At 59.0% G+C, this 13,528-nt stretch overlaps 1 protein-coding gene across 1 annotated transcript in view; it reads left to right on the top strand.

Annotated features, from left to right (window-relative positions):
- Positions 1–13,528, top strand: part of RPTOR (regulatory associated protein of MTOR complex 1) — a 137,990-nt gene that overhangs the window by 66,085 nt on the left and 58,377 nt on the right. The window contains exons 5-6 of the mRNA XM_054593278.1: positions 1,850–1,996; positions 3,822–3,997. Of these exons, the coding sequence (XP_054449253.1) occupies positions 1,850–1,996; positions 3,822–3,997 (323 nt within the window). The remainder of the gene's footprint in view (positions 1–1,849; positions 1,997–3,821; positions 3,998–13,528) is intronic.

Raw genomic sequence — 13,528 nt, 5'->3', positions numbered from 1 at the left:
CACACGTTCGCTCCTCGCAAGCGGTGTTGGCGTGCCTGGCACACAGCCAGCCCCCGTATCCCCACGACGCGGGGTCCTGCGGTGGGCGAGGCGCTGCGACATGCACTTCCGAACCGCACCGCGCCACTGACGTCTTTCCTCGTCACCGCTTGTGACCGAGCTGTCTTCCCACAGCAGCACAGGGCTCTCCGCTCGAGACGCATGGCTCCCCCTCTGCTAAGCACCCCCTCCTGTTGGGTACGTTGAGGTCAGGGTGGGCTGTGACAGCCTCTGTGGCCGTCTGGGCCACCGTGGCGTCATCGTGGCCTGGGGCCCAGCTCCACTGTCCCTCTGCTCCTGTCCTCTGCTCGGTCAGAGGCAGCCTATTGTGACATCCCTTCCTGGGGACGAGGAGACGTGGGGCAAGCCTGGGTGGGTGCAGACAGCAGCCAGGAGTGGGCAGTTAGACGGTAGGGTCGCGTCGCTGAGCGACCCGTTCTCTCTCCACTGAGCTAACGTGCAGCTTTATACAGTTCCACGCGGGCCCGTTCTGGGCTTTCCCTTACGTGGATCTGTCTGGCGTCCCTAATTCCATCCCGTAATCACTGAAGGCTCACTGGGTGTTCAATGTCTGGTACCGCGAGTCCTGGATCATTATTCTTCGTTAAAAACCGCTGCCTGCCCTTCCGGGGCACTTCCGCCTGCCCCGGCGCTGAGCCCACGTGTCCCGTCCCTCCTGAGAGGCCCTGCCGGCGCTGTGCTGGGGCCGGCGTCGGCACCGCGGGTTCCCTGGGGAGAAATGACGCCTTTCGAATCCCCCTGAGAGGGCTTGTGCAGACCTCCTGCCTGCGTGATCGTGCACGTGGTGCAGGACAGACCGGCTGCCACCCACGGGCAGCCACGTGGCGCAGCACCTGCGAGAGCGGCCCCTGCACGCTTCGATGGGGTCCCCCGGTGGGGGCCGCAGGCGTGACCCCGCCTGGCACCACTCTGCTGCCCGCCACTCTGGTGACAGACACCCCAGGCCTGCCGGTCTTCGGTCCCGGTCCCTCCTCCCTGTGGCCTTGCAGACGGCCCTGCCAGCAGAACCAGGGGTGAACCTTGCAGGCGGAAGCCCGTCCCCGTCGCCACAAAGGCACAGGGTCACCTCCCGCCAGAGGCTCACCGCCTGCGGGGGGCAGGGGAGCCAGGAGCATGGGCCAAGTGGCCGAGAAGTGTTCTGCCGGGCGAGCGTTTGCTCTGTGTCTCCAGGGAGAGGGTGGCCCTCCCCGCGCCCCGTCACCCCAGAGTGTGCGGAACAGCACGGCATGCCCAGGAAGGTGCTCACGCTGCGCAGCTGTGGTGGTGTTCGTGGTTCGAAGGGTGACAGGGCCCAGTCCGCTGTATCCCTCACGTGGGGCTGTCTGGTTGCCTAGAGGGCACCTGCTGTGCGCATCTCCAGAATGACGGGGACAGTGGGGACATGCCGAGTGAGGGCCTCGTGCATCCTCTTCATAGCGAGGTCTGTCCCCGGGTAAGCGCAGAGCAGTTCCAGCCACGCTGAGCAGGGAAATGGTGCGGAAAGCATGTCCCTTAATCGGCGAGGGAAAGCTGTGCTTTGGGGGCGGGGGCGAATACTGAGGGCCCCGTGGTGGGACAGGGAGGCGGGCCCCACAGAGGTGCCCATGCGAGTGGGGGCCTGGTGACACAGCAGAGCAGCGTGGGGCCGGGCGGCCTGTGACAGCCCCGGCCCTCGCCGCCACAGTCCTCGTAGTCGATGACACTTGGGACCTGTCTGCGGCCAGGCCCACATGCTGTGCCCTCGTTGACACACGGAGCCGCGGCAGCCGGGGGCCTCGGGGGTGAGTCACACACGCCCCGTCCTTTGCAGAACTACACGCAGTACATCCCGCTGTCTATCTACGACCTGCAGACGTGGATGGGCAGCCCGTCGATCTTCGTCTACGACTGCTCCAATGCCGGGCTCGTCGTCAAGTCCTTCCGGCAGTTCGCCCTGCAGAGGGAGCAGGAGCTGGAGGTGAGGCGCCGGCGCCGGCCTCGGTGCGCCCTGCCCTTCCCGAGTTGGGGTTCGCTGGGCACGTGGGGACCTGCAGTGACCGAGAACTGGGGAGTCGCGCGGGACGGTTCTGGGGCTGCTGCTGGCATCTCATTGTACTCAGTGTCATTGTAAATCTGAACATGAATTTGTAACGTTAACAGGGTTGATTTGCGTTCTACTGGCCAGAGATAAACGCAAACATGAACCAGAACCGTTTATTTTGGGGGAAATGGACCTGCATCTCGGCACAGGCTTTGGGGTCGCCAGCATTTTTGTTAGAGCCCCCGTTTTCTTTTGTTTCCAAACAAAAACAAAAATGAGAAACCAAAACAAAACCGCCCACTCAGCTAAATACAGAAAACAAGCCAGCACAGCTGCCGCGGCGGAGTCCATGGAGAGCACCCCAGGGAGACGTGGCACTGACCGCGGAGACGCACCCACCAGGCGCTGTTTATTAGCATTCAGTGTTGAGTCGCACAGTGAATCCTGCGGAGGAGTGGGAGAGGCGGTTTCAGTTAGGAGCCCCCTTCCCGCTGCGGCGAGAGCCGTAGAGTAAACACTCGCAGCCTGAGGTCGAGGGTCGCGGAGCAGGGAGTTCCCAGTTCAGGAGCGAAGGGTCCCCAGGGTGCGTCCCGGGGCCGAGCCTGGCCTCGCCAGCCCCACGCTGCTGCCGGTGTTCACACTTCGCCGGCGCGCACTGCCGGCACGCGGCCCAGTGTCTTGGAGGTCTAAGTTAGGTCCTTGTACGCGTTGCATGCACGTGTCTGAGAAACACAGTGCTCACTCCTGTGGAAAATGGGCCCCAGGGCCAGAAGCCGTGAGCGTTTGCGTTTTCGCCTCCCGTAACAGCGGGGGGCAGATCACGGTTTACCCAGGGAATAGGTTACTAATGGGCACTAAAAGCGCAAAGCACCAAGAGGCAATTTGCCTTTCCTCACATCAAGTGATAAATATTGCAAAGGAATTTTTTACATTTGTAATCTGTAAATAAAAGTGCCAAGGAACCCTACCTGATTTTTATACCAATTTACAAACTTCTGGGTGGGTCAGGAGAGACCAGTGCATCAGCCTCAGTTACCTGGAGCGCGGTCACCACTGCGCCCCCCGGCCCGTGCCCTCCGCCCAGGCGAATGTGTCTGCGTGCTTTGTGCCTGTGACTCTCGACTCTGTGCGAACGTCACGTGTCCTCTCTGTGCTGCCAAGGATTCATCGGCCAAAAATCTGTTCATTTCACTGAGTGCAACAAAAAAGACTTCCATGCATCTTTTTGAGGAAAAATGTTTGAATTGATTAACTAGGTCCTGGTAGAAAAGACATGAAAGTCTTTGTCTGAAGTGGCAAATAGATGTGGCCTGGAAAGTCACGAAAGAGCCCCGAGTTCACCGCCGTCCTTTCTCCAGCCACAGCGGACCAGCCTGCTCGCCCACGGCACCCACCATTGCTGGCTGCTGTCCGCTCGTTATCTTGCATCAACAGCGGAAATTAAAATTGGCTCCCAGCTCATATCTTCATATGCATGTTAGTCATTTTATTATCTGCCATCCTCTGTGGCCTCTTAGGTTTCTTCTTTTAAAGAATTCTTACATTTTAACGCTTTTATTGAGTAGGTAATAACACGAGAACTGAAAGAAGTTGGCAGGTCAATTGTTTGTGCCAGTGTTTAAAAAATAGAGAGGGCAAAAATGATTAAATGCGAAAAAATGGTCACAGCGTGGGCGGGCTCCCTCTCCCGGTGTTCTGTTCCCAGCCTGCTCTCTGGCCGGGCATAACAGCCCAGTCCCTGTCTTCCTAACGTTCTCTGCAGGTCGCTGCCATCAACCCCAGCCACCCGCTGGCCCAGATGCCGCTGCCCCCGTCGATGAAGAACTGCATCCAGCTGGCAGCGTGTGAGGCCACAGAGCTGCTGCCCATGATCCCTGACCTCCCGGCCGACCTGTTCACTTCCTGCCTCACCACCCCCATCAAGATTGCCCTGCGCTGGTGAGTGGCCCCCTTCCCGGGGCTTCCCCGGGGCCCGGATCACGCAGATCCGAGGACTCTGCCCAGGTGTCGAGCGCCGGGTCTCCAGTGTGAGCCGGGACCCCAGGCAGACACGGGGCTGGAGCAGAGACTGCGGGGCTCCGCCGTCCCAGGTCGGCTGCACGTGCTGTCGGCTCGCGTTCAGTGTGTGAGTGTCGTAGAGATGGTTAGAAGACTGGTCGTACGGAAAATGGACTTCCTTTTGAAGAAAGAAAAGGCTGTCGTGAAAAGAGAAGTCATTTAATTCCTTGCTTGAGTTGAAGTATAACCTTTCAATTCATTGTAAGCAGTTAAAAAAATCATGGTTAAAAAATCACGATCTTTTTTTTTTTTTAACGATTGTTCTTTCCGGCAGTTCGGAGTCTGAGAGTGAGGCTGAGGAGCGCGCGGGCTCCAGCACAGCGGGGCCTGCGCGTCGGGCCCTCCGTCCCTGGCAGGTCCCCGGCTTCCTCCCCTGACTCCCGTGTTCTCCCGCACGCCGCCCTGCCCGCCGCGGGGTGCCTGCTCGTCTGGCTCGTGGCTTGCTGCGGGGCCCCCACACGGTGGCCGTCGTCCCTCTGGGAGGTGGCCAGGCCCCCGGGAGGCCTGGGCACGGGGCACTCCCCACCCCGGGTGGCCCAGCAGCCCCTTCCGCACAGCCTGAGAGGAGCCACCGGGGCAGGAGCGGCCTCTGCGACTTTCTCTTTGCCTTGGACTGAGCAGCAGGCTTATTATGGGACGTGTGCAGGAGACTGGAAGTCACTCCAGTTCTTAGTGTGCGTGGGGGCTGCCGTGAAAGAGACGGGGGCTGCAGCGTCCCGGCGCCTGTCGGGGAAGGCGGCGGACAGTGCCTGGGGTCGCACAGAGGTCAGGAAGGCCCTGGCCTGCCTTTCCATGGAGTATTGGCATTTCATGGGGTTTAAATGTGCATGACACAGCACTGCTGTGTGCCTGTCGTCTCGGAACACTGTGCCCAGCCTGCCCTGCGAGAGGCGGCCGCGGACCCCGCCGCACAGGGTGTGGGCCCGGCCCCCCGGGGCAGCTCGCTGGCCTCAGCTCAGACCTTCACCGCAAGACGCGCTTTGTGTTTTTACTCGAAAACTCAGCTGAGAGTCCGTCAGAATCACCTTGGGGAACATAAATGCTTGCTGGTTTTCATCGATGGGGTTGATCATTTTTTCTCTTCAGTTTTCTAAAATACGTCTTTGCCAGAGGACAAACTTCCTGCCTGCCCACTCAACACTCTGTTGTGGACTTTTGCTGCCTCTTTAAAAGAAACAAATGAGTCTGCCTTACTTGTTATGTGTGAGGACGGAGAAGCTGGGGCCTCCGACGTGCAAGCCCTTTACCCTGCAGCGACGTCCCAGGCCGAGTCTCAGGCCTTAGGAGAGCGAGGTTTCATGCGGAACTTACTCACGGGGTTGTCTCCTCGGGAGGCTTTCGCGGTGCGGCCCTCGCAGAGCGGGGCCGCCTGCACAGGCCCCGGCGCCCCCGGCCACTCCCAGAGCGTGTCGGCTTATGTAACTGTCACACGCCCGCCTGGAGGAAGTGCCTGTTCTCCCCGCGCTAGACGATGTGCTCTCGTTGTTCCAGCCTCCTGACGTGCACTCAATTAAGATGAATGCCATGATGCTTTGTAATAGAGCTCCTTTGAAAAAGTGGACGTGCGAACACCTGATTGATGCTACTGAGAAGAGCGCCGACGCAGACGGAGCGGCACGGCGGCCGACCGCCCCCTCCCCGCGCCCGCCGTCCTCAGGGCGCCACCGCGGGGCCCAAGACGGATGGTCCTACAGCGAGTCCCCCGACACGAGGCCGGAGCCTCGGCACAGCTGTGGAACCTTGGGGGTGCCTGAAGCCATCAGGGAGGAGGGGCAGGGGCAGACGGGGGGCGGGAAGGACACGCCAAGGGGGCTTTCTGGTTGTGCACATGACCCGTCCTCCATTGCCAGGGGGGCGGGGGTGGTGTTGAGGAGGAGAGAAAGGGGGTTCCCCGTGGATCAGCAGCAGCACCGCCCAGGGACAGGAGCTCCAGCCGAGGATGGCAACACACCGGGCAGGGTGACGGGCGGCCACTGGGGGGACCAGCAGGTGGCGGTGTGGAGCGCGGGGACAGGCCGGTGAGAGAGGTGGGGCGCCGAGACCCTGGGGGTGGTGAAGGGCCACACAGAAAGCGGGCCGAGGGGCTCCGGCCCAGGGACCAGGGAGGCAGAATTGGGCTTTGGCCCTCTGAGCTGTTTAAGATCTTGATCACGGAAAATACATGCAGGTTTCAGCGTTAGAGATAACCGCCAAAAGAATGAAGATACAATGTATCATTTCCACTCAAGGAGAAAACATTTCTTCTCTCCAAAAGAAGGTAGAGAAAGAAAAGCATGGTAAATAGAAAGTGGAAAACACGGTGACTGAGATGAGTTTTGAAATAAAAGTGATTCTGGAACCACAAATGAGTTGCAGCCACCTCTCCAAGGACAGTGGCGCTCGTGTCGAGTAAAGCCACCGTGACACAGCCACCTCCACCCACAGGACACCCGTCTCAAGATAAGTGTCTGTCTGAGAGGGTGAAAGAGGGCTAGAAACCAAATGAAAGCTGGAGTGACAACTTACTGAGTCAAAGCAGAATCTGAGATGAAAAATATTGACAGGGACACAGGGAAACATTGTATCACCGCAAAATACATACATATATACATATATCTCTCAGATCAAAGAGATGCCAAGTAGATAAATTAGGAATATAGATACTGAGACACCAGGTAGGTAAAAAAGTGGGCAAAACAGAGCAGATTTTAGTAATGGGGTTAACTAGCTACATTGCGTGGCGGGCGTGGGACCACAGGCCCAGCAAGACCCAGAGCACGCGCTGTTTTGGAGCATCTGGGGCCACAGGCAAGAGGGGGCTGTGCTGGGCTGCACAGGGCGCCAGGCCGCGCGCGCTGCCGGTGTAGCCGCTGGCCGGCCTCTGTCTTTGGCGGCCGCACTCTCCTCGGCGCTGGTCCTTGACCTGCGCCTTTGCTTCCTCTTCGGCAGAGTTGTGCAGGGAGCCGAGGTCCACCCATGTCTGTGTTCACAAGGAGGTCACGGGCACCGGTGGAGCCCGGGGCAGCAGTACCAACCTCTTGGGCCAATGCGCCCCATGGAGAAGCTAGAAACGCCTCCCCTGTGCGGCTGGGAAGGAGGCAGAGTGTGCTCTGGCGCGAGGGCAGCCCTGGAGGCCACAGCTGTTGGTCAGACAAGTGAACACCTGGGGCTGGACCAGGATCCGCCCACAGCGCCAGCCGCCTGTTGCACCCACACTGAACACGCCTGAGATGCGCCCCCCCCCGCCGCGCCCGGTTGGCGACAGGCCGGGTCTGTGGACAGCGCCCCGTTCCCTGAGTGGGGCAGATGTGCCTGCAGGCGCCCGCGGTGGGGGCGGCCCTGGCTGGTGTGCGAGCCGAGCCGAGCCGGCGCCGCGGAGCTGGAGTCCGTGTAGCGACACAACGCGGCCTCAGCGTCGCTGCGCTAGTTGCAGGTTTTAATCAGCAAAGTCTGGCACGTGCGGTCTTGTGCCATCAGACCAGAAACAGAGACGCACGGCAACTCCAAGCAGGAGAAAGGAAGCAGCGAAGAGCAGAAATAAACAAAAGGACATGTATCTGGAAAACCCATGACACCAGACAGTAGTTTTTAAAAGTTCAATACAATTCTTTAAACTCTGGCTGGACCGTCAAGACCAAGAGGAAGGCACAAGCCAGTCGCGCGGAGGTGCCGCAGGGCGTCGCCGAGCCCGCGGCCCTGGGAGCCACGCGGCGGCGTGGGGGGGGGGGGTGCCCGGTGGGTGCGGCCGTGGCCGCGCGCCCCAAGGTCCCCCTAGGTCCACAGACCAGCACTGCAGGAGGCTCAGACGCCTGCCATGTCGCGGGGGGGGGGGGGATCGCTGGCGGTCCGCGTCCTGCCAGCTGCCCCAGAGCCTGGCCTCTCCGTGCCGAGGGCGCGGGGGTCAGTCCTCAGGAAGCGGGCGGCGCCCCCCAGCCGAGGCCCCAAGGCCGGCAGAGAACGGGAGGAGATGGATGCGGGACCCTGCGGGCTGCCTCTCTCCTGACGCGCGTCCGCAGGCGCCCCCGCGTGGCGGGAGGAGGGCGTTCCGTGACCGCGGCTCACCTCGGGCCGCACGTGGTCGTGGGCCGGTAGAGCGGCTGTCCGCCGAGCGGAGGGAGACGCTGTGCGGCCCCTCGACAGGTGCCAGGTGCGTAAGGACACCGACAGCGGTCACACGCCGCCGATGAGGGCGCGGCCGTCCTCCGGCTCCTGGAGGCGGCCCGAAAACCCCGCAGCTGACGCGGAGCGCGGACCTGCGGAGGCCGGACGCGTCCCCCGCACGCCGCCGGGCTGCCCCGCCTCACTGCTGCCGTCAGCGCCCCTCGAGTCACGGCCGCCAGACTGCGGCGAGCGAGCGCGCGCGTCCGGGTCCGCAGAGGGCGGAGCCATCGCCCGCAGCGCGAGGGTCGCCGTGAAAACCCGCGAGACGTTGCCAGGCGTCCCCGAGACCAGTAATGCACTGGAGGCACACGCAACGCGACGATCGCCGTGGAAAACCGCGAGACGTCGCTAACGTCGCTGCGCTTGAGCGGGTTCCAAGACACGAAATCAATACACCAGATCATTTGTGTTTCTATAGGATACAATTGGCACGAACAGCTGGAAACTGGCAATTTTACAGCATACTGGAGTTCAGACTCTGAAGTTCTTGGGGGTGAATGATACAAAATATATGCACAAAACGACAGAACGTGGTGGAGAGAAACCAGGCACCTAGGTAAACAAGGAAGTAGACTGGGTGTATGCAATAAATACTCAAATTTTAAAATGTTGATTCTATGTGAGTTGATCTGTACATTCAGAATAATCCCAGTCAAAATCACATCGTTACTGAAATTGACAAGTTGATTTTAAAGTTCATGTAGAAGTGCAGAGGGCCAAAACAATTGTGAAAAAGAGGCACATGGTTTATTTCAAGATTTAGTTTAAAACTATAGTCATCAAGACCACCAGCAGAAAGCCTCGCCGCGTAGATCGAGAGAACGGCACCTAGGGCATGGGAATATTCTCAGGCATAGATGGTCGATTGGTTCTGCACACGGTACCAGATAATGCAGCAGAGAAAGGAGTGTCTTCTCAGGAACAGGCGTTGGAACAGTTGGCCGTCCGTTCAGGGAAGACAAAATAAAACCCCAACCCTCATTTTACACTAAAGAGAAAAGTTAGTTTCTGATCTTCTACATATAAAAGGTAAAACTCACAGATGAAAGCATAGGAGAAAATGTTCATGGTATCTTAGAAATAGACAACACAAACCATTAAAATTGATATATCAAGATTCATCAAAACTAAACCCTTCTGCTCTGTGGTAGGCACCCTTAAGAAAATAAAGAGACAAGCCACAAACTCGTTGAAAAGACAACACATGCGTCTGACAAAGACCTGTATCCAGAATATATAAAGAACTTTAAAAACGCAGTCATAAGCAGACAAGCCAAATCCTAAACCAACGGTCAAATGATTGGAACATTTGCTTTACAAAGGAGACAGACGTGCAGCGGACAAGTGCGCGAAGGCGCTCGGCAGGTCAGAGGACACGGAGTAACGGCCTCGCACGTGGGCGGCAGGAACACAATGGCGCAGCCACTCCAGACAGCGGTGTCGGTTCCTGACGGTGTTGGTACACGCAGCGGCTGGCCCCGTCCACTGCTGCGAGGAATGGGAGGCGTGCCCACGAGGCTGCCCACACAGCTGGTCAGATGGCTCCTTCTGTGGCATCTGACCGTAAAAGGTCACGTAGATGGGGCGGACAACCCTTTGTAAATGTCTGTGTTTTAAAGACCATGTCTCTGTCTACATCTGCAGCGGATCAGCTGACGCTGCCGAGGCTGTGCACTCCCGATGGGAAGAGCGGAGAGTGGCGTTTGCAGAGCTGCGGCCTGACGGCTGGCCCATCTGACCAGGTGCCAGACACCTAGGCCTTGTGAAAAGGAGCCTCGCTCTTTGGGTTTGAGCTGGGGATCGCTGATCCTGGAGCAGAGCAGGGCTGGCTCGCACTCCGTCTTCCCCTCCCGTGTGCATCTGACAGGAGAACAGAGGGACGCGTGGTCTCAGATGGCATCTCGCTGGGCGTCTGTGAAGCCCAGGGCCGGGTGGAGGGGGCCCTCCCAGGCAGAGGACACGGAACCTGAATGAGAGGCACCGAGAGGCCTGGGTGGACGCCCTCCTCCAGGAGGCTCAGCTGGGTCTGTGGGGAAGGAAGGATGAGGCTTGACATGCAATCAGATGGGGGGCCTGTTGCCGGCAGGGGGAGTGTCGGTGGCCGTGTGAGGGGCTCGTGCAGGCGCAGGCGCCAAGAGGAAGGCCCCTCGCAGCGCAGGGCTGGAAGCAAGCGCAGTCACGGCAGTGGGCTCATTGCCATGGTTTTGGTGCGGTGAGATTTCTCTCAGAGAACGTCCGTCTCAGAGAGGGCCGAGCACGCGTCCCTGGGAGAAGGCACGTCTGCCTCGCAGGAGGGGAGCCGGCCGGGGAGAGGGCGCCAAGAGGCAGCCGCAGAGCCCGGAGCGCAAAGAGGGTCTCCTGGGAGGGTGTGAAGAGGCTTCTCCAGGGCTGCGGGTTGGAGAGGCCCTCGAGGGCAGTGAGGCGCTCGTGGGTCCCTTGGCAGCCCCAGAGCAGCGGCGGCGGCGGCGGCGGCAGAAGGCAGAGGGTGGGCGGAGGAGGGGCGGCGGCACGCAGGCAGCCCCGCACAACACGGCGCAGCGGTTGGGGTGAGAGGGCAGGCGCTCTAGGGGTGCAGTGTCGGGGAGGAGAGGGCTGCGGCTTCGGTGCGTTGCTCCCCCTGTGTTCCTGCCCTCGCGTCGGCAGCGTGGAAGGTGGGTGTCCGGCAGGGAGGCAAGGCGAAGGCAGAGGTGATTGAGAAGGGTGCGTCGAGCCCCGGTGTCAGGCCAAGGGTAGACGCTTTAACTCCTGGAAGAAGGAGGTGCTTCTGGAAGAAGCAGGTGCTCCTGGAAACCCTAGGCACCGTAGGCGGCCACGGGGGTGGCCCAGGGAGGCAGGTCGCCTGCGAGGGTGGCATGGGTCCCCCCACCAAGCCCGCTGGCAGCAGGAGGCCCTGGCAGGCCCCAGAGCACAGGAGAATAAGTGTGAGCGTGTGTTCAGGCCGCTCCATGGCTAAGGTGGAAATGCAAGTGTTGGGGAGACGGCAGTGGCCGAGGGGGCTTTACACCGATGGCTGGAGAGACGAGCCAGGGGCAGCTCAGACAGGCGCAGCAGCCCGGGGCGCGGGGCAGCAGGGAACCGTCAGGGCCCGGGAGGGTCCCTGGGGCGCTCGGGAGGAGGGCCTGGGAGAGTGCCGCTCCCGCCCCTCTCGCGCTGTCGGCCCGGAGGTCTCACCACGGCCCGAGGCACACGTGGGCCGCGCTGGATGCCCTTCGCCACGCCTGGCCCCTGCCTTGGAGCCGGGGCCCCCCAGCGGGTCAGCACGGAGGTCAGGAGGCCCCCAGATCCCCAACCTCCTCGCCATTCTGCCCTGCGGGGTCATCCAGCCACAGCGCGCGAGTGTTAGCAGAGCGTGAGGGGCCTCATTCTATCCCCCTCAAGGCTCCCAGCCCCGTACGTGGGTAGAGCAGAATGTTCTGGAAGTTGTTTTAAGAAAATCTCGCTAGTAAGGGGGAAACGTATTTATTTCATTTTTATTGTGTACTAGCCACAAATTGAGACGTATTGTTGCTTTTAATCTCAGCAATTCCGACTTTACAGGTACATTACCCTCATTTTGTAAGCGCGGAGAAGTTACGTAACCGCTCAGACCGGTGCCTTTAGCAAGTGCAGAGCTGCAGTTTCCCAGGGTTTTCCCACTCGAGAGCGGCGCCCGTTAGTGCGGCGCCGCCTCTCGGCAGCGACCTTGATTGCAGCTCCCGGGGTGGCTGCCAGTCTCAAAATCAGGTTTTCCTGGAGAGCCGGCCTCTCCGCAGCACAGTGCCGTCCTGAGAGGACGCCAGGCAGCACAGGCGGCCGAGGCGGGGCGCCCGGCAGGCATGGACCCAGCCTTCGATCCGGACATTGGCGCTTTCCCCCAGCAGACAACGTGCACACGTGGACACGCACACAAATACAGAAGCACACACGCACGCGCACACAGACACTGGAGACGAGCTCCTGATCAAACACCAGCGACTGGAACCCTGCAGTGCAGTAAGAGAACGATTAGCTTGGGACAAGTGAGATTCATTCCAGAGTTGCTTTGATGACTTTCTATTAGGCTGCCTATTAATATAATTCATCATCTTAGTAGGCGAGTGGAAGAAAGTTATTGGATAAAATTAAAAATGAATTTTAATAAAAACTTAACAGTAAGAACGGAAGAGCACTTCCCACGCGTGAGAGAGCTCCCCGCAGGCCCGGTGCCACGCTCCCAGGCCGTGCCCCACGCGGTTATCGCCGGGACTCCGGCGGCGCGAGGGCACTCGCCAGCCACGTTCGTCCAGCCAGCCGCCCTGTAACGCACCCAGTGTAGTATTTGGACAAGAAAAAAACAAAAAGGGTACACATTGTAAAGAGAAGGCAGGTTTACATTTTTACATATGATCTGAATTTCAACTTTGCAAAAATGCCATTAAAATCCATCGGAAAAGTGTTCAGTGAAGTGACTGATCACTAGACAAATACGCACACACAGATCAATACACAAGAGTCAGAGTGGCTGCCGCCGAGGCAGGGGCAGCAGGCGCGGGGACACCCACGCGCAGGTCCTTCGGACTTCGTCATGGGCTGGTTCTCAGCCCGGTGGTGTCGTGTCTGCTTGATTATTAAACCCACATCTGCATCTTACATGCTCTTCCTGTGCCGCTTTTTACATTAAAAGCAGCCAGCAAGGAGGTGCGGGGGCGGAGAGTAAATCTGATTCACAAGAGCAACAGGAACAATGACAAAAATGTGAGCGAGCTGCATAAAAGACAAGGTCCCCAACAAGGGACCGCCGTCGGGAAAGGAGGTCTGATGAACGGAGGGACTGGCCACGTCCTGACACGTGAGGCCTTCAGTGAGGGTGGGGATTCCGCCTGAACTCACCCGCGAATTTAACACAGTCCTGAGAACAGGGCTTCAAAGGTCAGCCGGAGGAATACATGCTCAAGAAGAGCTGTGAAAATAAAAGACGAAAAGATTTGTGAAAGGAAACGTGCCCTGTCAGCGACGAAAGTGCATTTTGAAAGTACAGCTGGAATAAGAGTAGACATTCAAGGCAGCGGAGCTCCAGAAACCGTCTGCGTAGGTAAGAATTCATCATTGGAAAAAGAATGAATTACTCAACACGTGGGATTCAGGGCGCATGGCTACCCATTCAGACATTTTAAATCCCTGCCTCTTACCTTAATAAGGTAAATTCCAAACATACCAAAGATTTAAGTGTAAAAATAAAAAAAAACAAACTCACAAACATACTGGAAAAATGATCAACTGGAAGAATTAAAAAGTCAGAAAGGAAGTGGTAGG

The sequence above is a fragment of the Pteronotus mesoamericanus genome, unplaced genomic scaffold (assembly GCF_021234165.1).
Source record: "Pteronotus mesoamericanus isolate MK-2021 breed Mesoamerican mustached bat unplaced genomic scaffold, CSHL_Meso_final scaffold_408, whole genome shotgun sequence".
NCBI classification, from domain to species: Eukaryota; Metazoa; Chordata; class Mammalia; order Chiroptera; family Mormoopidae; genus Pteronotus; species Pteronotus mesoamericanus.
This window is presented reverse-complemented; position numbering and strand designations above follow the sequence as displayed.